The sequence below is a fragment of the Erpetoichthys calabaricus genome, chromosome 1 (genome assembly GCF_900747795.2).
Source record: "Erpetoichthys calabaricus chromosome 1, fErpCal1.3, whole genome shotgun sequence".
NCBI classification, from domain to species: domain Eukaryota; kingdom Metazoa; phylum Chordata; class Cladistia; order Polypteriformes; family Polypteridae; genus Erpetoichthys; species Erpetoichthys calabaricus.
In genome coordinates, this window is record NC_041394.2 from 26,694,553 (window position 1) to 26,719,311 (window position 24,759).

Consider the following 24,759-nt stretch of genomic DNA (forward strand, 5'->3'; position numbering starts at 1 on the left):
ATATAGTTCTTTTCCCATGCCTAAGGAGCTTAAGATGCAAATATTTTCTGCATAGAACAATAAACAAATAAATAAAGGATATAAAATGCATTAAATAGAATAAAAGAAGAAATGAATCAGAGTATAATACTAAATTCAATACTAAAAGAAAACCCTGAACAAATAACATAATTTGTGATATCACACACACATGCAAATTATCCTGAGCATCTGGACAGAAAGGAAAACTGAAAGAAGGGGCAGAATGTCAGGTGAAGTTAAAAGCCTTCCTGAACCAATGAGTTTTAAGTTGTCTTTTAAAAGAATGAATGGAGTCAGCTGATCTGGTTGATTTCGGGAGGTCATTCCAAAGTCTGGGCGCTATACAGCTGAAGGCCCTGCCACCCTTAGAGTTCAGGTTAGTTTGCTATATGATCAGTGGTCAGGATGTCAGGATGCCATTCATGTGCAAAGTGGTAGGAGGCTAGTGTCCATATTTGCATTTAGAGTAACAGCTTCATGCAGCGGTGGGCTGGCACCCAGTCCAGGGGTTGTTCCTGCCTGTTGCTATTGCTTGCTGGGATCGGTTCCAGCTGCCGTGCGACCCTACTCTAGATAAGTAGGTGTAAAAACAAGATTCATCCATCCGTATACAGTACATTCTTGTTTCTTTGGAAACGTACAGTAACTCACTTGCCTTGCCAAGATTACTGAATAAATTGGTTTTTGAAAAAAATTTGATGCAGCCAGTTCAACAGAGAACAGCAATAGGTGTCAAAAGCAGAAACACTCAAAAGAAGAAGAAGCTCAGCTAGCATAATTCTACACTCAAGTGGATTCAATTCAAAATGTACTACAGTGTTTAAATTGCACCAGTCTATGCTAAACTCCTTCAAAAAAATTCAGTTCCTCTCTTCTGGATATTTCTGATGAGATCAAATAATGCTGAAACTAACTTATTTACTTATGCCTGAGTTTAAGCACTTACTAGAAAGTCTTTAACTGTGAAATGTGCCAGCCAAAGGCATCCTTAAGGATTGCCTTGGCACTTGTGCTTCATGTCACTTAAATGCTGGCCAGCTTAAGGGGCTGCTCCCATCTGAAGCGTTCGTCTCATAATGCCCTCCAGGGCCCTCCAAGTGTGTATTCAGCCACTATACACTTCAGTGAGTAGATTAGACTTTTATAAACCCTCTTATAACAGCAGATGGATTTTTGCTCATCCCTGTGCAGTGCTGGGCATCAAGAGTTGGCTGAAGGGATAATGAAAATGATTTGGAATGTTGGCCTTCAAATCGTACTGTATATAATAACTAATAATACAAACAATCAGACTCCTCATACAGCCTCTCTGTTTTCTTTCTCTTTTAAATAGGTCGTCCCTGCTTGGAAAAGTCCTCCGAGTCGATGTTGACGATAATAATGATGGCCCACCTTACTGGATCCCTGTGGATAACCCGTTCCTTCAGGATGTCAAGGCTCGGCCGGAGGTGTATGCATACGGTGTGAGAAATATGTGGCGCTGCTCTTTCGACCGTGGTGATCCTGGCACAGGGGCAGGTCGGGGTCGTCTTTTCTGCGGCGACGTAGGTCAGAACAAGTTTGAGGAAGTTGACCTCATCATCAAGGGAGGAAACTATGGTTGGCGAGCAAAGGAAGGTTTCTCCTGCTACGATAACAAGCTCTGCCACAACTCTTCCCTAAGTAAGCATTGCTAATGATTTTGCAGATTATACAGTAATTGGCTAGAAAGGAGTTTCATGTTGTGAGAATATTGTTAGGGTCCAGAAATATGTTATCACGAAGGACAAGCCACAATTAAAAATTTGGGTCACAAGGAATAAACATGTCTGGTTAAGGGTGAAGTGGGACAAATAAATGAATTGTGTTCTGGGAAAAAGTGTCAACAGGACCTGGTCCAAGGGGTTCACACCATCTAGGACATGGTGGCTTTGTGTTGTGCTGGCTGAAAATGTACAGTGTATCCTGCAGTGAGGTGGAAGGACAACTGGCTCTGTCCATATTTAGACAATCTCCCTCATCAATAGCACTCTCTGCTGGTGCGTCGCCTAATCCTAACACACTATAATGTGCAGTTCTCTTGTCAACATTTACCCCACCAAGTGCTGCATTAGGGACAACCAGGAATAGATTATGGAGGGTGCAAATTTTGTTATTCTCAAAATGTTAAACTTGCGGTTCACCTCAAGAGTTCAGTCATAAGGATGGGGTTACCAGTAGGCACAACAGCTTACTCATAATGGACCTCTTGCTTGGTGGTCTCTAACTGTGGAAACAAAGTCCAGTGGTTCAAAACATAAATATGGCACATGAATTGCAAAACACTTACAATTATAAAATGCCATATAATTAAAAAGAAAATCACAATGTAGTAAATTGCGTGAAACAATATACTCTGTTAACTACTGCATGCCACATTACCATTAGTGTTGATTAAAAGAATTTCGATATGTATAACTGTTAGAAATTGTTCTAAATGAAGGAGAGAATGTCCAAGTTCTGTTTTACACAACTGTGTTTGCTAAAAGCACCTGGCAAAAGAGAACACTGAAATTCTGTGTTCAGAGCACACAACTGATATTCAACCCCTTTGCTTCAATCTGCATGCTAAAGCTAAGTGAGAGCTCACTCTGACAAATCCTGAGGAGGAAGATGGTGAAAAGACATCCAAACTATTTGTGGCAAATGGCAAAATATGCTTGCTGCACTAATATCCGAAGAGACAGATTTTAAATGTAATACTAACCAGGAGATGAAAAGTACACAGTCACCTCTGATGATCATGGGGTCCATGAGGGGCCTGGGCCTCCTAAAATCCACCACCAGCTCCTTGGTTTTGCTGGTGTTCAGGTGTAGGTGGTTTGAGTCCTTGATTAGGTTCCTATACTCCTCCTCCTGCCCACTCCTGATGCAGCACACAATAGCAGTGTCGTCAGCGAACTTTTGCAGGTGGCAGGACTCCGAGTTGTATTGGAAGTCCGATGTATATAGGCTGAACAGGACCGGAGAAAGTACAGTCCCTTGTGGCGCTCCTGTGTTGCTGACCACAATGTCAGATAATAATAATTAATAGCAGAATTACGGCATTTGAGGGATCCTCTAGATCAGTGGTCCCCAACCTTTTTGACAGCAAGGACCACTTCATTAGATGCAAATTTTTCCACGGACCGGTCGGGGGGGGGGGGAAGTTTTATACTCAATTTACATAACATTTCTATTATTATTAAGTTATTAAGCAGTTCGCATACGTTTGCAAGCCGAGATTTTTCTTCTTTTTTTTGCATATAACAAAGACCTATGCTTTGCATTTGCCATTCCTACAGACTGCACATCACAAACATTAACACTGCTATCTTTTTTTCGTGTCTGCCGTTTCTATTGGAGGGTGACTGAGTTAAATTCCAATGGATGTTTTTCAAATGTTGACAAGCAATAAGCAAAAGGAATCACTGAAAACCACAGACAACAAAAACAGCAAAAAAAAAAAAACAGTACGAGGAAAGTTCGAAGAAAGAGATTTTTTTTACAATGTTTCTGTTTGGGGATCGTTGTGCAAACGTGCACATCTGAGCTGCGACCACAGATCTAACTGCTCTGTGGATGATTCGTTCAAGCATTTCAAGGTCACTTCGTTGTAATGAAAACATCTGCTGAATGTACTTCGTAGTAACGCGATTTCTATAAACTCGTGTCATATGGGAAACTGTCGGGACCGTAACAATACTTTGTTGTAATAGTCTCTCACCTCGGTCTCTCTCCTCTCTCTGCGCCGCTGCAAAGCCCCGCCCGCCAAGCGTTCTGAAAAGTCTGGGTGAGTCTCCGTTGCCGGCAGTTCCCTCGCGGCCCGGCTGTCAGACGGCTGCGGCCCGGTAGTGGGCCGCGGACCGGGGGTTGGGGACCCCTCCTCTAGAGTGCCTCTTTCTCTTGCACAGCTTGGCTCAAACACTAATCAGCTCATCGTCATCTCATAACCCACTTGAGTTTCGACTTTGATATTTTTCTGTCCAGCTGTTTTATCTCTAGACTGCCTTTGAGAAACTGTGGCACACAGACAGACACACACCCTTCATCAAGATATCAATGTTTTTGGTACCAGGGGACCCTAAACCGTTGAGATCCTTTGAAAACAGGAAAGCTTTCACTCCTCCTCTATAGACAACAGGTTATGGTGGGCGAGGGCGCAAATCAGAAACAATCAAATTCAGTGTTAGTCTAATTAGAGACTATTCAGTTGGCCTAGATGAGTCCATTGAGTTTTCTGCATCTAATTTAATGATTTTCATTTACAATTAAAAAAAAAATACTGAAAATAAATCACATTACCAAACTACAGTAAACATTTTACAAACTGTTACCTCTAGGGGGGCACTTAGCCAGCCAAGAGATTAAATCTGTGTAAGAAATTTCTCATGCTGGGTGACGTTAATTTTATCTCAAACTGAATTACGGTGTCCTGACCCAGTCATTAGAGCTTATTGCCCCTTTTAACTAACAACCACTATAACCAAATATAAAGTTCATCCTCACCCTCTTGGTGAGTCCCTTAATTCAAATGGCACAGTATGTTATCTGGAGTCTTCTCACAGTCAGTGTTGTGTTCCTCGCCCAGTCCATTTTGCACAGGTTTAATTCTCCCTTTGTGTCACAATCTCTTTTTCTCCTATTATGGCCACTTTGAGATTCATAATGTTTTCCAGGTACAATATATTCAGAAAGTATTCCAACCCCTTCAGTTCCTGCAGACTTTATTATATCGCAGACTTAATTTTAAATAGATAAATTTGTCACCTTTCCCAATACATCTCATTCAATAACCAATAATGACACAGCGAAGGCAAGTTTTCACAAAGTTTTTCAAATTTATTAAAAACTAGGGGGCTTTGCCCCCTGCTCACTCCACTCACCAACCCCCTCCTCCCCCGGTCTGCACTACACGCCAGCCACTTTGCGTCTCTGCCACTCACATTGTGAAGAGGGGGGCTGAACGCACCCCAAGGAGACGCAGTCACTTCTTTGAAACCCCCTCTTAAACGGTGATACAATGGGAAACAAATCCAGTTTTTTTTTACCTCCTCTTTGCTCGATCAGCTGCTGCCTTGCTGCTGCTGCTGTGCCACGTGATCTGCATCTCACACAGCGCACTTCTATCATATCACATATGTCCATATATTTGATATCTTTTCTCTTTTACCTTTTCATCAATATCACATTGAATTTTGATTCCGTGTTTGGAATTACATCATGACAATGCAACATATAACTGCCCGTGAATGAATATCATTTCTTTCTCTCTACAAGAAATGTGTCTGACAATAGCATTCACACAAATGAGAAATGATTTCTCTCGCGGGATTTCACTTCCACCAAACAACAAATCTTTTAATTCTCGCAGATACACCTCTTCATTGGGAAGAAACACTACTTTTCTTTTCCCTGATGACAACACAAATTAGACGATCTACAAGTCTCCGACTTAAAGTTTAAATCCGAACAATATATTCGATCTCTTTTCGCTGTTCTGTTATTTCACCAAGTAATAATTTCCGCTTGTTTGCACTAATGCGATCTTTACCATCCTTTTTTTTGAGACTTTCGAGTTTTCAAACTTACATTATCCCTAACCTGCTCTGCATGTGTACGTTGTTGAATTCTTTACGATGTTCTACTTTGTGGTAAAATCTCTTGGCACAAAGAGTCATCTTGCGGGACGTGAAAGTGTCTTTCTGAGAAAGTCACATCTCGTCTCCTTCCAGCCTTCTAAGATTATTTTTTTTATAATAGATGAAAAATTGAAATCTCTTATTCATACAAGTGTTCAGGCCCTTAATTCAGTATTTTGTAGAAGCCCCTTTGGCAGCAATTCCACCTTTGAGTCTCTTTGGGGGAAGTCTCTACAGGCTTTATACACCTGGATTTGGGCAGTTCAGCCTATTCCTCCTGTTTGTTCCTCTCAAGCTCCATTAGACTTGGATGGGAAGCGTCTGTAAACTGCCATCTTCAGATTTCACCACATTTGTTCAATGGGGTTTACGGCTGAGCTTTGTCTGGACCACTCAAGGACGGACAGACAGACAGACAGATATCTGTCCCAAAGCCACTCCAGCATCATCTTGGCTGTATGATTCAGGTCATTGTCATGCTAAAAGGTGAACTGTTGTGTGCACTCTGGAGCAGCTTTTCTTCACAAACTTATCTTCCCTCAGTCTTGATCAGTCTTCCTGTTCCTGATGCTGAGAAGAACCCCCATAGCAGGATGCTGTCACCATCATACTTCACTGTAGGGACCGTTGTAGGCAGATGATGAGCAGTGTGTGGTCTTCGACCAGACATAGTGCTTGGAGTTGTGCCCAAAACAGTTCAATTTCTGTCTCAAAAGAGCAGAGAATCTTTATCCTCATGTTCTCACAGTCCTTTAAATGCTGTTTGACAAGAGTGTCTTCTGTCTAACCACTCTATCATAATAAACACCTCATGGGTGTCCTTCTGCCAGCAGAGGAATGACCATTAGGGTTCTTACTAACCTCAATTCAATTTGTGTCCTCAGACCACAGAATCGTTTTCCTCAAACCTCTCGAGCCCTTTATCCATTTGACAGTAAACCCAATAAATTGAGTAGAAAGTGAAGGGGACAGCATACTTTCTGAATCCACTGTACGTCATTCATCTGTGTCATTCACAGATACAGATCTGCTAGAACAACATACCATTTGACTACTGTCCTTTTAAAAATCCTAATTTATTTCATAAAATAACTGCCCAAAACAATCTCAGCTTATGAAATACATCCATCCATCCATTTTCCAACCTGCTGAATCTGAACACAGGGTCACGGGGGTCTGCTGGAGCCAATCCCAGCCAACACAGGGCACAAGGCAGGAACCAATCCTGGGCAGGGTGCCAACCCACCGCAGAGTCACACACAAACACACCCACACACCAAGCACACACTAGGGAAAATTTAGAATCACCAATCCACCTAACCTGCATGTCTTTGGACTGTGGGAGGAACCCGGAGCGCCCGGAGGAAACCCATGCAGACACGGGGAGAACATGCAAACTCCATGCAGGGAGGATCCGGGAAGCAAACCCAGGTCCCCAGGTCTCCCAACTGCGAGGCAGCAGCACTACCCACTGCGCCACCGTGCCGCCCCTTATGAAATACAGCCCAGGTCAATTAGAAGTTGTGAAGCCAGTTGCTGATCCCAGTGGTCAGCAATTCATATAATAAAATTTTTCTAAGGATGGACTTCTTTTGTAGCTGAAATGTTGTGGATAAACACTTTACAAATTAGGTGGCCTTTATTAGCCTCTGCTCGTTTGTTTTACATCGTGTTGTCCAGGAAGGTATACATTTTTCCATCTATGATTGAACTCATTTTATCCAGTTCAGGACCTGTGTTTATCCTCATTCATCAGGTGTAAGAGAGTAACCAACCCTGTTTTGGGCGCCAGGCACATTCACACAATTCCCTAATGACTTACACAGGACTAGTTCAGAGGCCCCAGTTAGACCCACAGACATTTCTTTGGGACGAGAAAAGAAACCTGGAGCACCTGGACAAATATCTGCTCAGGCATGAGGGAAGGACATGAAAACTGCACACTTTGAGACGGAATTTGAACACGGACTGCCGAAGCTGTAAGGCGCAATTCTTTTTAATTGATTTTATTTGAAGCAAGTAACATTCCATACAATCACATCAAACTTAACTAACCAAAATTCAACCTCCACCTGAGAGAAAGAGATGAGAGCAAACAACCAGAGCAAATCTTAAAAGCAGCAAGAAGGGAAGAGTATCCTTTGCCCCTGATATAGATGTTTATTCTAAAATGTTATTGATTAGATCCTGCCATATTTATCCTCCTAAGTGTTCAGTTTTTTCTCAAAAAAACATGCAAAAACCGTTGCATTTTTTTTGACTTGAAAAATTACATTATATCTCATCTTTCTACTGTAAAATTTGCAAAGCACTAAAAGTACAAAGTCAGAAGTGTAGAAAGTATAATAATGGTGCAAATAATAATAATGATGATGAATAATAATAATTTGAACAGCACACTGCACATGTGCAAGTGATGAGAGTGTCACTTTCAGTTTCACTGGCCATTGTAATTTCACTGCCTGAAGACCAACTGACTTCGTCACCACTGCTGGTGAGAGGTGTTTATTAAAAGGCACCATTATGAGGCTAGAAGACATATCTGTACTGTTGCCCTGGTAACGTTAGGACCTGATGCTTGCACAAGGCACGCCTACACCGTTGCCCTGTTAATGTTATGTTCAGATGCTTGGACAAGACACACCTACACTGTTACCCTGGTAATATTAGGACCAGATGCTTGTACAAGGCACACCTACACCGTTGCCCTGGTAATATTAGGACCAGATGTTTGAACAAGACACACCTACACCGTTGCCCTGGTAATATTAGGACCAGATGTTTGAACAAGGCACACCTACACCGTTGCCCTGGTAATATTAGGACCAGATGTTTGAACAAGACACACCTACACCGTTGCCCTGGTAATATTAGGACCAGATGTTTGAACAAGACACGCCTACACCGTTGCCCTGGTAATATTAGGGCCTGATGCTGGAACAAGACACGCCTACACCGTTGCCCTGGTAATGTTATGTTCAGATGCTTGGACAAGACACACCTACACTGTTACCCTGGTAATATTAGGACCAGATGCTTGCACAAGGCACGCCTACACCATTGCCCTGGTAATATTAGGACCAGATGTTTGAACAAGACACACCTACACCGTTGCCCTGGTAATATTAGGACCAGATGTTTGAACCAGACACGCCTACACCGTTGCCCTGGTAATATTAGGGCCTGATGCTTGCACAAGGCACGCCTACACCGTTGCCCTGTTAATGTTATGTTCAGATGCTTGGACAAGACACACCTACACTGTTACCCTGGTAATATTAGGACCAGATGCTTGCACAAGGCACGCCTACACCATTGCCCTGGTAATATTAGGACCAGATGTTTGAACAAGACACACCTACACCGTTGCCCTGGTAATATTAGGACCAGATGTTTGAACAAGACACGCCTACACCGTTGCCCTGGTAATATTAGGGCCTGATGCTGGAACAAGACACGCCTACACCGTTGCCCTGGTAATGTTCTGTTCAGATGCTTGGACAAGACACACCTACACCGTTGCCCTGGTAATATTAGGACCAGATGTTTGAACAAGACACACCTACACTGTTACCCTGGTAATATTAGGACCAGATGCTTGCACAAGGCACGCCTACACCATTGCCCTGGTAATATTAGGACCAGATGTTTGAACAAGACACACCTACACCGTTGCCCTGGTAATATTAGGACCAGATGTTTGAACAAGACACGCCTACACCGTTGCCCTGGTAATATTAGGGCCTGATGCTGGAACAAGACACGCCTACACCGTTGCCCTGGTAATGTTATGTTCAGATGCTTGGACAAGACACACCTACACCGTTGCCCTGGTAATATTAGGACCAGATGTTTGAACAAGACACGCCTACACCGTTGCCCTGGTAATATTAGGGCCTGATGCTGGAACAAGACACACCTACACCATTGCCCTGGTAACGCTCGGGCCTGATGCTTGCACGAGACACGCCTACACTGTTGATTGGGTAGCACTCGACACTAACACTGTTGGCACTTTTACAGCCCGAGTAAAGGTCTAATGCTTATATGAGGTGTGTCTACACTGTTGCCAAAGAGACACTCAGGACTAATGCTTGTTTTAACAGTCCGAATGATGCTTGGGTCTAACGCTAAGGAGGTTAATAAAGTTCTGCACAGATCCTCTAAGTGAGAATTTGATTTTTTCCAGTTTCAAATAAAATATAACATAAGTTACCTACTGACTTAAAAGAGATGGGTTAGGATTCTTCCAGTTGAACAAGATAAGTCTACGTGCTAGTAGTGTAGTAAAGGCAATCACAGTTTGTTTGTCCTTCTCCACTTTAAGCCCCTCTGTGAGCCCACCAAACACAGCTGTTAGTGTATTAGGAGGGATTGTGACGCCAAGGCTGTCTGAAAGGCATTTAAAAATTTCTGTCCAGAATGATGTTAATTTAGTGCCCACCCAGAACATGTGACCCAGTGAGGCTGGAGCTCAATTGCAACGTTCACAGGTTGAATCTTGCCCTGGATACATTTTGGACAATTTTAAACAAGATAAATACGCTTGCTAAAAGATTTTAACTTGAATAATTCTATACTTTGCGCATATGGGGCTAGAGTGAATTCTGTGCATGGCTGTCTTCTCCACTCCTCTTTGAAATGTTAAGTGAAAGGTCTTTTCCCCACCATACCCTGGGATCTTTGAAAGGAAGGGACTTTAAAATGTTATTTTTTATAAATTGTGGAGATACAGTCTGAGTCTTCAAGGCTAATCAATATTTCTTCTGGAATAGAAATGGGTGAGGATAGTTTCAAATTTGAAAGTCGTGGAAAAATTGTGTTGATGAGAAGTTACATTTACAGCATAATTGTTCATAGAATGAAAGAACATTATCGATGTACAAGTCTCTAAATGTTTTAATCTCAGACATTTTCCAAACATTATATACTGTGTTTATGTTTGAGACGGTGGAAAAGAGTGGTTGTCATGTAGAAGTGCAACAGATAAGAGCTCCTCTGTCTTAAAGTGCTTCTTACATTGGTTCCATATTCTGAGTGATTGAAGGACAGTTGGATTATTAGTGTAGTCTTAGACGCAGTTCTATCTACTGTGCCTCACTGCAAGAAAACACCCTCAGCTTATTAAAATGATTTGGTTTCCAATAGTTTCCTAAGTTATTTATGAAGCTGGTACCCTGTTGAAAAATGCATTAATCACTTTCAGTGACCATCTGCTTTTCTACACCACATCAGCTAATCCCGTTTATTTCCTTTGCAGATGATATTCTGCCCATCTTTGCCTACCCACACAAGATCGGGAAGTCGGTAACAGGAGGGTATATCTACAGGGGCTGCGAAATGCCAAATCTGAATGGCCTGTACATCTTTGGAGATTTCATGAGCGGGTATGATGTGGGCTCTTTGAAGAAAATGGGATACCCTTGAAGTTTGGGCTTGTTTTTATGATCTGTTGAGTTGATGAATGAAGAGAACTATTGCTGACTTTTTGCTTTGTTTCATAAATGAGAAGTAAGCTGCCTCAAAGCTCTAATAGGCTTGCCACTGGCCTTGTAGAGATTGCACATTCTTCCTTTGTCTCCTCACAGACAGACTTGTGTATTAAGTTTATTAATTAGGTTAACTGTCAGTCAGTCATTTTCTAACCCGCTTAGTCCTGAACAAGGTCTCAAGGTCTGCTGGAGCCTATCCCAGCTAGCAAAGGGTGCAAGGCAGGACCAAATCCAGGACAGGCCGCCAATCCATCATAGGGCAAACACACACACACACACACAGATCCCTACAACACACTAGAGCCAATTTAGGATGGCCAATTAACCTAACCTGCATTTCTTTGGAGCAGCTGGAGAAAACCCACACAGACACAGGGAGAACATGCAAACTCCACACAGGCAGGACTCAGGATAGGAACCCTGGTCTGCTTACTACAAGGCAGCAGCACTACTACCTCAGTTAGATTAACTGTCACCTCAAAATAACATGAACCCCATTTTGCCCAGTGCTGCTGCGATAGGCTCTGGCTCTCTGGGCTTTACAGGTTAATAACATGAATGGATGGACGGATATTTCACGGAAGGGTTTTATGGAAGCACAGTGTTTTGGATGGCCAACTCCAGGTAGAGCTACAAAGAGCTACTTGGACCTCATGGCTTGCTTTTTGTCCTGACATTCAGGGTGAATTGTGAGATCTTCCATACGCAGTTGTCTGCCATTCTAAACGAACTCCAGTCGATTCACTTTGGCACAGGTGGGCTCCAATCAAGTTCTAGACATACCACAAAGAGAACTAAAGCAAACAGGAGGCACCGGAACCACACCACAGCCTGGAGTGCTGCAACAAAAGGTTCTGAATGTTTATAGGAAAGACAGATTTCAGTTTTAATGCATTTTCAAACTGTAGGTGTCAGGCAATAATATTATTATTATTGACTCGTTTGAATGAATTATGTAATTCAATTGAACGGATGTTTAATTTTTTCTCATTTCAGAGAGAGAGGCTAGAGGCCTGCACTGATACAGTGTATTGCCGCACCCACCACATGACAAACCACCTCAAGATCCCAGATTAGGACCCGAGTGCAGCCATGCGACGGGTGACATCTCAGCACCACACTAGTTCAGGTGGAATGGAACAGCATGAGGTTTTTTATGGTGGCTGGAGTGCCAATCCTGCCACCAACCCCCAAGTTTTTCCCTTGAGGTTTGGAGGTCCTACTTGGATTAACGTCATACCCAGGACGGATTACAGGTTAAGGGCCTTACTCAAGGGCCCAACAGAGTAGAGTCACTTCTGGCGTTTACGGGATTTGAACCAGAAACCTTCTGATTGCCAGTGCAGATCCCTAACCTCAGAGCCACCACTCCGCCACCCTATTTCAGTCGCTGTTTAGTGAACCGGAACCAGAAGCCAATAGTTTCCAGTCTATTCTCCATTGTTCAGTACCATTATTGACCAGATTTTAAACTTGCCTTTTCTTCCATTAACATTTCCACGTGTGACGCCGGAATATCACGTCCTTAGAGAAAATTCCATAAATCTATTCTTGTAACTTCCACTGCATTTGAAACTTGTTTCAGGACTCCTCAAAAGAAGTGTTTCAACCATGGAGGTCTTCCGACTACTTCCTCTTCCGGTTCACTGATGTTAACACACACCTTACAGTTGAACTGTACACCAGGAAAACCGTATGGGGCTCCAGAATAAGAACTGGAGTGCAAGGTGGAAAAATGAGAACAACTGTTCAAATGAATTAATGTAGAATGGGGTTCTGTACTACTGAAGTAAGAGTCAGGGAAAAAAATAAAAATAATCGAGTTTGAACGAGTTACATAATTAATTTGAATGAGTTAATAATTCGTTCCAACAGGTTTTTTTTTTTTTTGCTTGACACCTACAGGGCTCCGTAGCAAACCTTTCTTAACACATTTTCATTTCGTCATTACAGGTTTTTTAAATGCAGATTTGAGGGACAAAAATGGCAAACATAGCGATTTATAACACTGGTCAACAAGCATTTTGCTACTGGGATTCTTTCACCTGTACTTTAACAAATTTCAATTGCTGACTCCAAATCTGAAAACCGTTTTCGTCCAGCACGTCCCATTTTTTAGTTATGATGTTCCAGGTCTTGGACAACTAGGGTGACTGGACAGTAAAGGCGATGCGTTTAAGCATTTAAGAAATAAGTTTGGTCTCGAGAAAAGTGAAGCCAAAATTAAGGAAATCCGTGAACTGATGCTTGAAGATGAGTTCAAAAGGAAACTGAAGCCAACTGAATCAGCACCCTCATTCGGTTGTCCAGAATTTTCTTGACAAGCACAGAGCAGAGAATTATACTGAGCTTATGGAGATCCTGCTGAAAACGTATCAGCGTATGGGAGCCAGAATGTCACTGAAGACGCATTTTTTACATTCTCACCTCGACTTTTTTCCACCAAATCTAAGCACTGTCAGAGATAAGCATGGGGAAAGATTTAATCAAGATACAAAGGTGATGTAAAATCAGGGAAAATTTACTCCGAGCATGATGGGTGACTACTGTTGGTTCATGCAAAGAGACACGGATGTGCAGTACAAGCGCAAAAGTGAGTGCCTCAGACAATTTTGGGCACAGTGACCTCGCTTTTATATTGACATAAATTGACATAAACATGTTTTAAAGTGTCTCTGGTATCGTCTTTTGGTTTGTTTTCAGAATAAACACATCAAAACAATTTTGGTGGGACATAGTCCAAACTCTAGATATTGTGTTGATATATTATACTGATATTCAAAAGTGTCAAAAACGTCAATGATGTGTATCTCAAAAACCTGACGTGCTGGCTTAATTCCGATTTCATATATGAAATCAGTGTAAAAAAACTTAACAGAGAGCTGGTCTGAAGTTCCCAGTGGCAAACAAAAATATTTTTTTGTAGACCAGTGTAATTAAACGTAAAACCCAATAAAATGTGCAGAAAGTGAAGGGGTCTCAATCCTTTCTGAACCCGCTGAAAATGATAAATGGAAATGTTCTGTGGAGTCTGTCAGTGCTTTGCTATGGTATGTTCCTGCCCCTTCTTCAGATATCTCACATCTCCTTTAGCTTTGTAAGAGCAACATAGCAGTTTTCAAACATTCATGTACATTAAAAAAAAGACCAGTCTAGTAATGAAATCCCCCCCTCCCCCCCAAAACCGCATAAGCTTTTTCTGCTCCAAACCATGAAGGCCTCACATCCTCATTTCCCAATGGCCCACAAGAAGAGCAACATCATGAATAACTGTCTACATTTCTGAATGTACTCATCTTAAAAATATTATAATAATTGCCCAAAGGGGATCCAAACAGACAAACAAATACAAACGGGACATTTATTGCAGAACTGAAGCAGCACATAGCATTTTGAAAAACCACCCACTCTGTGTGCAGATCTTTGTTTTCTTTGACTGCTAATTCATTCTGTCGTATTCATGGCACACATTCAGAAGTCAATTCCAGCAACCCTCGACCCCCTACAGTATGCTTACCACCAAAATCGGTCCACTGATGATGCAGTCAATGCTGCCATCCACACAATCCTCACACACCTGGAGAAAAGGAACACATATGTAAGAATGCTGTTTATGGACTATAGTTCAGCGTTCAATACAGTTGTCCCATGGAAACTGTGCAATAAACTTGTCTCCCTTGGACTGACATCATCCCTCTGCAGCTGGGTGCTGAATTTCCTTACAGACAGACCCCAGTCAGTCAGAGTGGGAAACCAGACATCAGGCACAAGAACAATCAGCACCAGCTGCCCCCAAGTCTGTGTGCTAAGTCCACTGTTCTACACCCTGTTTATCTATGGCTGTGTGGCCTCTCAGAACAACACCAGCATCATTACATTTGCTAATGACACCACAGTCATAGGGTTGATTACTGGGGGGTGGAGACAGAATATAGGACAGAGGTGGCAGGACTCGTGGCCTGGTGTCAGGAAAACAACCTCTCCCTGAATACAGATAAAACCAAGGAGATGGTTACCGACCCAAGGAAGAGGAAGCTGCAGCACACTCCCATTTACATCGGTGAGGCGGAGGTGGAGAGAGTAGAAACCTTCAAATTCCTTGGAACCCACGTCAGTGAGGACCTGACTTGGTCTTACAATACACAACACCTCATTAACCAAGCACACAAAAGACTGTTCTTTCTGAGGAAGTTGAAGAAATTTGGCATGCCAACCAAAATTCTCACCAATTTCTACAGGGGTACAACAGAGAGTGTTATCACCTGCTGTCTTATTGTACGGCACAGTAACTGCTCCTTGCAGGAAAAGACGGCACTCCAGCGTGTAATTAAAACTGCACAGCACATCTCTGGAGCAACCTTCTCCTCCCTACAGGACATCTACACTGGTAGGGTCATCAGGAGGGTGCGCAGCATAATTAAAGACAATACTCATCCTCAACACACGCTTTTCATGCTGCTTCCCTCAGGGAGACGCTACAGGAGTGTGAAATCACGCACCACAAGACTGACACATAGTTTTATTTTACAAGCAATCAGACTCCTCAACAAAGCTAAAAGTTAAAGTCAATTCAAACCACAACTCATAGCCTCATAAATGGGATTGACTGCTGCGGTATATCATCAGGCACTGTTATAATTGTAATTGCTATTTGTTTTTATACTTCTTTTGTCTTTCTGTCTTTGTATATGAAGGTGAGCAAGCAAAGTAAGAATTTCATTACATGGTTTTAACGTGTGTTTTTACTGTGTATATGACAATAAATTTATTGTATCTTGTATTCATAAACACAGGCATATTTTCTGTAATCATAGGCTGTGAACAGAGGAAAGCAACAGGGCCATAATGGCCACCGTGAATATTTACGTGAGCCATCAGCTTTAACTGGGGTGGAACAATCACCCGGACACAGACAGGCAGACATGTTTAAATCACCCCACACACGTTTATTTACATTCTCCGTATTTACAGTTAAGTGCTCACAGTCCCCAAAGTCCTGGCCACAACACAATGCCTTCTCTCTCTTCAGGCCACCTCCTTGCCTCCTCCCAGACCTCGTCCTGCTTCCACCCGACTCAAGTCCCTGAATGGAGGGAGGCGGCCCCTTTTATAATCACCCGGATGTGCTCCAGGTGCCTCCTGACAATCTTCCACCGGCACTCCCCAGTGTGGCAGAAGTGCCGGCTGCACACCCGGAAACACTCCGGGTGTCCCCGGTCCTCTTCCTCACAGAACTTCCGGGTATGGCGGAAGTGCTGAGGTCCAGGGCTCTCAAGGCATTGAGGCACCTCCTGGTGGTGACCACAGGCCCCTAAAGGGTTGAGCTTCAAAGCTCTGTACCTGTGGTCCCCATAGCCGCCAGGGTGGTCGCCAGCCCCCCCCAACCCCCCCCCCCCCCCCCAAAGACACCTGCGACACTAGTTACTCTCCAACCAACAGGCAGCTCACAGTTAACCATTGTTTAAAATAATGATAACAGACTTACATTGTCTTAGTACATTACTGTGCCACCATGATCTTCTATGCACCTCAGTGTGGATTCCACAAGCGTCTCCAAATGTACTGAAGGCTAGTAATACCATCCTCCCCTTAGACGTTTCATCACATTTTTGTTTCCAGTGGTAAAAATTCACACACTGCTCCAGTGCTCAACTGGGCTGCCAATGTGCATCAAGCCATCCATTGATCCCCACACCATCAGGGTAGATAATGCTCCCCTATAGGATGAACGTGATCACCCAGAATGGCTTTGCATTTATCTGCCTTTACGTTGATCTTTAAAGCAGCTGTTGTACTTAATCCAAGCCAAGAAAATGTCCCCCTCTGCCAAAGTGCCAACAAAACACTTCAATGCGGGAAACAACAGGCCTGTAGATTAGAGGTCCACATTCCCGCAAGAAATCCCTTGGTATCCAACTCAAGGTTTTGCAACAATTGGGCTAGGTTTAAAAGTTCTGAGTGCATGTTGGCAGTTGGACTTTATTCTTGTGGTTGAGGGTGAGTGGCAAGAGTGTAGATGAACCCCTGATCAAATCCATCCATCCATTTTCCAACCTGCTGATTCCAAACACAGGGTCACCTGGAGCCAATCCCAGGGCAGGAAACAAACCCCAGGCAGGGCTCCAGCCCACCGCAGGGCGCACACACACACTAGGGCCAATTTAGAATTGCCAATCCACTTAACCTGCATGTCTTTGGACTGTGGGAGGAAACCAGAGCACCCGGAGGATACCCACGCAGACACGGGGAGAACATGCAAACTCCACACAGGGAGGACCCGGGAAGCGAACCCGGGTCTCCTAACTGCAAGGCAGCAGCGCTACCACTGTGCCACCGTGCCGCTCATCATGATCAAATTGTTTCTTACAAAATAAATAAACAAATCAAATATTCCAATCAATACTGCAGCACTGAAAAACTGCATATATGTGTCTGTGACACGATGGCATCTCGGTTTTCTAAACCTGAGTTTTCAGATGAATTATTGCAGGCATACACATGGCGGCTTGTAAAGGCAGATGCAGATCATGCCAGTGACCACTGGTTGCAATTTCGCTTTCTTTTTTTATTTCCTCTGTGAAGAGGGCGGCTGAACGCACCCCTAGAAGACTCGGTCGCTCCTCCCAAACCCCCTCTTAAACGGTGATACAATGGGAAACAAATACAGTTGTTTTTTTACCTCCTCTTTGCTCAATCAGCTGCTGGATTGCTGCTGCTGCTGCCGTGCCATGTGATCTGCATTTCACACAGCACTTCAAACAGTTAAAAGCCTGTACAGCTGCTGTCCTACTCTGTCTTACTGCCTTGTGTCTCTTCTCCCCCAGACATCCTCTGCTTTATTCTTTATGCTTTATTATGCTGTTTACGAATAAAGTTTATGTTTCTTAAAAACCCTGAATGAATCTGTGCAACTGTGTGACCCAAGCCTGACGCATCCTTGTGGATTCTGCGGTTTTTAAGCTCCCACTTAGGGCTATGTGCTCAATTTCTGTGCCTTTTAGAGGGGTAAACAGAAATGCAGCTAGCAGCAGAACTGAACTTTTTTAGGAGAGGCAGAAAGTGGGATGAAACTTTGTTCAGAACAGCTGGATGATTGTAAAAACAGTATAGTGCAGACCTCCACCGTGGACCACTGTGACCCACACGTCTTATTGCTCTGCTTTTTGAGAATAAAGTTACTCTTCTGGCCAGTTGACTTTTTCTTACACCACTGCTTGCTTCCTGTGCTTTACACCACATTTTTAAGTGTAAAACAAATATGTGCTACTCCAGTATGCCTATATGTGAAGCTCTCGACAGGAAGTCCTTAATGTAGTCTTGAGGGGCTAAACATGATACCCACACGTCTAGGGACAACCAATTAGAAAGTGTGCAGTGAATACGGCGAATTCAAAGGCTCCGCCCACAGGGTGTCTTCCTAAACGACCTGCCCCCAGTTCCTCCAGGCCATGTGTTTTAAATCTTTGCCAGGTTTTCAGGAAGATAGCAAAAGATGCTGACCAAAAGGCTTGACACTGAGAGGAATATAAAAAGTAGTTTGGGGGAGGAACGATCTCCTGTCTGTCAGTGGAGCAGGACAGTGACAGCAGTCTGTCACTGAAGCTGCTCTTCTGTCTGGAGATGATACTGTTCAGTGGATGCAGTGGATTCTCCATAATTGACAGGAGCCTTCTCAGCGCCCGTCACTCTGCCACAGATGTCAAACTGTCCAGCTCCATGCCTACAATAGAGCCTGCCTTTCTCACCAGTTTGTCCAGGCGTGAGGCGTCCTTCTTCTTAATGCTGCCTCCCCAGCACACCACCGCGTAGAAGAGGGCACTCACCACAACCATCTGATAGAACATCTGCAGCATCTTATTGCAGATGTTGAAGAACGCCAGTCTTCTAAGGAAGTATAGTTGGCTCTTGCACAGAGAATCAGTATTGGCAGTCCAGTCTAATTTATCATCCAGCTGCACTCCCAGATATTTATAGGTCTGCACCATCTGCACACAGTCACCTCTGATGATCACGGGGTCCATGAGGTGCCCGGTCCTCCTAAAATCCACCACCAGCTCCTTGGTTTTGCTGGTGTTCAGGTGTAGGTGGTTTGAGTCGCACCATTTAACAAAGTCCTTGATGAGGTTCCTATACACCTCCTCCTGCCCACTCCTGATGCAGCCCACGATAGCAGCGTCATCAGCGAACTTTTGCATGTGGCAGGACTCTGAGTTGTATTGGAAGTCCGATGTATATAGGCTGAACAGGACCAGAGAAAGTACAGTCCCCTGCGGCGCTCCTGTGTTGCTGACCACAATGTCTGACCTGCAGTTCCCGAGACGCACATACTGAGGTCTGCCTTTAAGATCCATGCCACCAGGTACGAATCTACTCCCATCTCTGTCAGCTTGTCCCTAAGGAGCAGAGGTTGGATGGTGTTGAAGGTGCTAGAGAAGTCTAGAAACATAATTCTTACTGCACCACAGCCTCTGTCCAAGTGGGAGAGTGATCGGTGTAGCATATAGATGATTGCATTCTCCGCTCCCACCTTCTCCTGGTATGCGAACGGCAGAGGGTCAAGGGTGTGACGGACCCGTGAACTCAGGTGGTGAAGCAGCAGCCGCTCCATGGTCTTCATCACATGTGACGTCAGAGCGACATACCGGAAGTCATTCAGCTCACTAGGACATGATACCTTTGGGACTGTTGTGTCATTTATTTGTTGTGGCATAAATGCACTTGCAATTAGACAGTAACGTTAACTTCCTTTAGTTACTCATTTAGTCGTACAGTCAGAAGGTGGATGTTGTGCAGCCTCATCTGTTCATCTACCAGTGTTGTTAGGCAAATTTGTTGATTCGGGTGTTTTGAGTACTGAAGTCTGCATCTCCTGTGCCTCTTCATGATCAGCTCTCTTAACAGCAGTCCTTATGATGGAGTGTGATGCACTGTTTACTTCAAATTCATATTCTGTAGTTCATAATCTCATGATTAGAGCTGCCAAATCTTTCAAGCTTACATCGACTCCTACACTATCGTGGCAACGCTGAACGTCAGAGTGCACACACAGCATATCATTCACATTTACCATTCATCCATTGATGCCAATGTAAATTCTGAAACTACAGAAAGGTTATTCTCTTGCATCGGGTTATGTTTATTTTTGAAACGTGCAACATGCTCTCTGCACACGTGACAGACATTTATATGTTTTAGTAGACTTTTGACTGTAGGTGGTCCAGCGTAATCAGAAGCTTGCTGTCTATCAGACCAGATTAACGAGACCACCTCTGGTCTTTGCAGTTCAAAATCACCACCCCTACTTTAAGTGCCACCTTCATGTGTTGGATTGATTTATACAGGGAGGCGCAGGGAAACGGGAAATTTTCAATTGACGTTCAATGCACGAAAAAACACATTACAAAATACATTTAATGATGAAATGTATTGTACAGTATATGCAGTTAATGATGGTAATCAATATTCATTCAATGTTTTGAAGAAAACATCATGAAGGTGTTGTCCATTTCTCCATACACATTCTGACAGCCTTGATGTAACACGTCAAGAGGAATGCCAGCAATTTCCTCTTCAAACCTCCTTTTGTAGTTCAGCAACAGTTGCAGGACGTGTGCGGTACACTTGGCTTTTAAGATGTCCCCAGAGAAAAAAAGTCACAAACAGTGAGATCTGGGGGTCTCAGAAGCCATGGAATGACACACCTTCCAAACAATCGCCAAATAGCTGCCATTGATTGTCGGGCAGTATGCGAAGTGGCTCCACCTGGGGACTTCTTTTTTTAAGGCTGAACAGTTTCTTCGAAATTACGCACCCATGTTGTAATCAATTGAGCAGACGGGACACGATCATGATGTCCTAACTGGTAGTGACGCAGCAGTCACACTCTCACCATTCTTATAAAAGGCGTTCTCAGCGCGCGCTCGTTACGCACAACTCCACTGCTCCATTATAACTAATGGCAAGGGGTTCTAAACGAGGTCGCCTCGGTCCCAAACAACTGCCGATGCCCCAGGGACGCTAACACCTAGTTACAAAATTTCCTGCACCACCCTGTAAATGTGACATTCAGTGAGCCATCTAATTGTTTCCATCCAGTTTTGAGCAAAATTTACTCATGGTTATTCCAGATGTATATATTATACGTCAGGCTTTAAGAAGACTGTCCTTACTGAAACTTCCTGCTCCTGTCGCAGGTTGACATCTTTAGTTAAATGATGCTGCATTCTGTTTTTCCTTACACTTTAAATTAATGCACAAGTTCCTTGCCAGCATCACCTTAGTCACAGAGCTCCCTTGGTAGTCAACATAATTAGCAAGAAGGGATGTAAATCGTCTTAATGGACACACCAACTGCCTTAAATAAGGCTCATATGTCTCATTTACTCCATTGTTTCCTTGACTTTGTTGGCTGCATGTAGCTTCTTATTGCACGTTGACTTTGTTTTTCATGCATCTATCCATCCATTTTCCAACCTGATTTAATTCACAGAACTAAAGTAGCAGAGTGGTGGATCTGAGGGTATGGATATGCACTGGCAATCGGAAGGTTGCCGGTTTGAATCCCGTAAATGCCAATAGGGACTCTGCTCTGTTGGGCCCTTGAGCAAGGTCCTTAACCTGCAATTGCTGAGCTCTTTGAGTAGTGAGAAAACCTCTATATAAATGCAAAGAATTATTAAAATAATTATTATTAATAATTATTAAATTATTGAAGTCACTTTTCTCAAAGCAGCATATTCATATGACACATCAGGTGATGTATTTTCCATGCACAATCCTGGGGCCTCATTTATAAAGCTTGTATACACACAAAAAGAGGATTGAAATGTGCATGCGGTACACAACCTGCCATGCAAAGCACTCGGATTTAAAAAAGAAAACTTCACTGAGGAACTTGAGTATATTTACGGCAACACTGACCCATCCATACACAACATTTTAGAGAAACTGGGAAATGGCGACACCTTTGATCAAGTAGGGAAATGCAGTCAGACCACCTAAATGACAACTCATTTGTATAATAATGTATACTACAAAGCCATTATTATAATGTGCACTAATTTGATAAATATACTGTATTACAACTCAAATATGATGAATATCCATCCATCCATCCATTCCGCTGAATCCGAAAACAGGGTCACGGGGGTCTGCTGGAGCCAATCCCAGCCAACAGAGGGCACAAGGCAGGAACCAATCCTGGGCAGGGTGCCAACCCACCGCAGGACACACACAAACACACCCACACACCAAGCACACACTAGGGCCAATTTACAATCACCAATCCACCTAACCTGCACTCTTTGGACTGTGGGAGGAAACCGGAGCGCCTGGAGGAAACCCACGCAGACACAGGGAGAACATGCAAACTCCACGCAGGGTGGACCCAGGAAGTGAACCCGGGTCCCCAGGTCTCCCAACTGCGAGGCAGCAGCACTACCCACTGCGCCACCATGCTGCCCACTATGATGAATATATAGACTATACACTATTTCTGTTCCCTTTTAAGAGGGCTAATGCAGCGTATTTGCAGTGAAGAATTTATTTTGGTTATTTGTCACTTTATATACAGTAAGCTACCTGTTGAAACTTCTCAGGAAATTAGCCGACAGGAAGTCAGGAGTATCTCAGCCAAGCTTCACTCCATCATGCCTGTGCTGACGAAGAGCTACTGTACATCTAGTTTTTATATGGTGTGGTGCACATATATAAAACATAACATGTTTCTGTGAACATAAAAAGGCGATTTACAGCAGTTTGGAGCAATTTCTGCACTCGTATTGCAATAAAGGCCCTTAGTGAGAATGAAACTACTTTTGTTAACCATAAGCAGTGACGTTCCATTAATGTACAAGTCATCTGAAACATCAAGATTAGTCTGATAAACGTCATGTCTTGGTTGGCTGCGGCAACCCGTGATTAATTTATTTTGAGGCCAAGTAGCTTTGACAGACATGACGGTGCTATATGTGGTGACTGGCTTGTTGGTAAGGTAACTGGCTGAACCCTCAGTATTTCATATGGCCTCTTCTATACATTGTAACAGCTATCATGCCATTATATGTGCCAGGTGAGAGTGGATACCCGCTCAGATGCTGTGACCTACTTCTTTCTTAGACACCCACACGATGCTGCATGCCATCTTGTGAGATCAGCCGCGGAGCACATCCAGATACTCTTGAATGCAGGTGGCGGGGTCTCAGTGCATCAACTGGGAGGCTGTTCTGCCAGCAAAGGACATTCAGTAGCATTGTGATTCCAGATGTATGATGATGATCAGCCTGCTCCATATCTGGATGTTTCAGAGCAGGTTCAAGGCATGCTCACCTATGCATATTTACAAGATGATTGCGATTTATAAAGGGTAAATTACATAGAAATCTGCCTACGCCACATGCATAAATCTGATTTTTGTTGGCTTGTGCAATTTTTTAAGGTGTGCGCATATTTTCACACTCTAATCCAAGCAAATTTTATAAATGAGACCCCAGTCTATGAAGGAATAGTCAGTCAGTCAGTCAGTCATTTTCCAACCTTCTATATCCTAACACAGGGTCATGGGGGTCTGCTGGAGCCAATCCCAGCCAACACAGGGCGCAAGGCAGGAACAAATCCCGGGAAGGGCACAAGCCCACCGCAGCTATGAGAGAATATTTCAGGCAAAATTAAATAAATATGCAAAGCAAATAAACAAATATTGTGAAATTTGACAGTAAATAAGTAAAAACACAATGGCACATAGGCATAATTAAACATTTTATGAAATATATTTTTTGTTGCTTTTTTATGTACTTATTAAAATTGGTTTTTTTTTTTTAAGTGACCCCGCACACAACACGAAATATGCCTTGAAATGAAAACTGCCATTTTCATTTGTCAAAGTTGAGAGGGTGGGCTGTTTGTGTTTTTTCGTGTATGTAAGTGTTTGGCCATCGAGTATTGCTTTTATAGATAGACACTTGAGCTGAAATCTCCTGAAAGGACGATGAATTCAGGGTTTCTTGAATTAACGTAGCCCCTTCATGCAGTAATTCTGCCCACCCTCTTCATGCACTCTTATCTACCACACACGCACAGTCACAACTTTAAGCGGTTTGCTTATTTTGTGAATCCTGTGGCTAACAGGCATGTGCACAGTCACGACTGTATGCATCCCCTCTACTGTCGATGCACCAATCAAAGCACAGGACTCACTAGAGCCCACCAACTGAACTTTGACAGGTGAAAATGACAGTTTTCATTTCAAGGTGGATTTCGTGTTATTTGCATTGTGACAGAAATAAAAAAGGTGAGGAAATAGTTAAATGCATAAAGAAATAAGAAACAAAAACATATTCCAAGGAACATTTAATTATTTCTGCTCATATCATTGTATTTTTGATTCTATTGTGAGATGCAACAATAAATATTTATTATTTGCCTATTTATTTCTTCGATTCTGAAATATTACTCCATATGGGTCAGGGTTTTGTCTCAGAGCTTAGTATACTTTGGTAGCAATTTATGACAAGTAGTGTGTTCTTCATCAATAACCCTCATATTCTACCATTAGCTGGACTTACGGTGGACACCAATTGTTTTGTTTTTTTTTTGTTGATCCGGAGGAG

At 43.1% G+C, this 24,759-nt stretch overlaps 1 protein-coding gene across 1 annotated transcript in view; it reads left to right on the plus strand.

The window, feature by feature from the left end:
• Positions 1-24,759, plus strand: part of si:ch211-136a13.1 (HHIP-like protein 1) — a 143,345-nt gene that overhangs the window by 108,575 nt on the left and 10,011 nt on the right. Inside the window, exons 4-5 of the mRNA XM_028796507.2 lie at positions 1,355-1,683; positions 10,921-11,047. Coding sequence (XP_028652340.1) covers positions 1,355-1,683; positions 10,921-11,047 — 456 coding nt within the window. The remainder of the gene's footprint in view (positions 1-1,354; positions 1,684-10,920; positions 11,048-24,759) is intronic.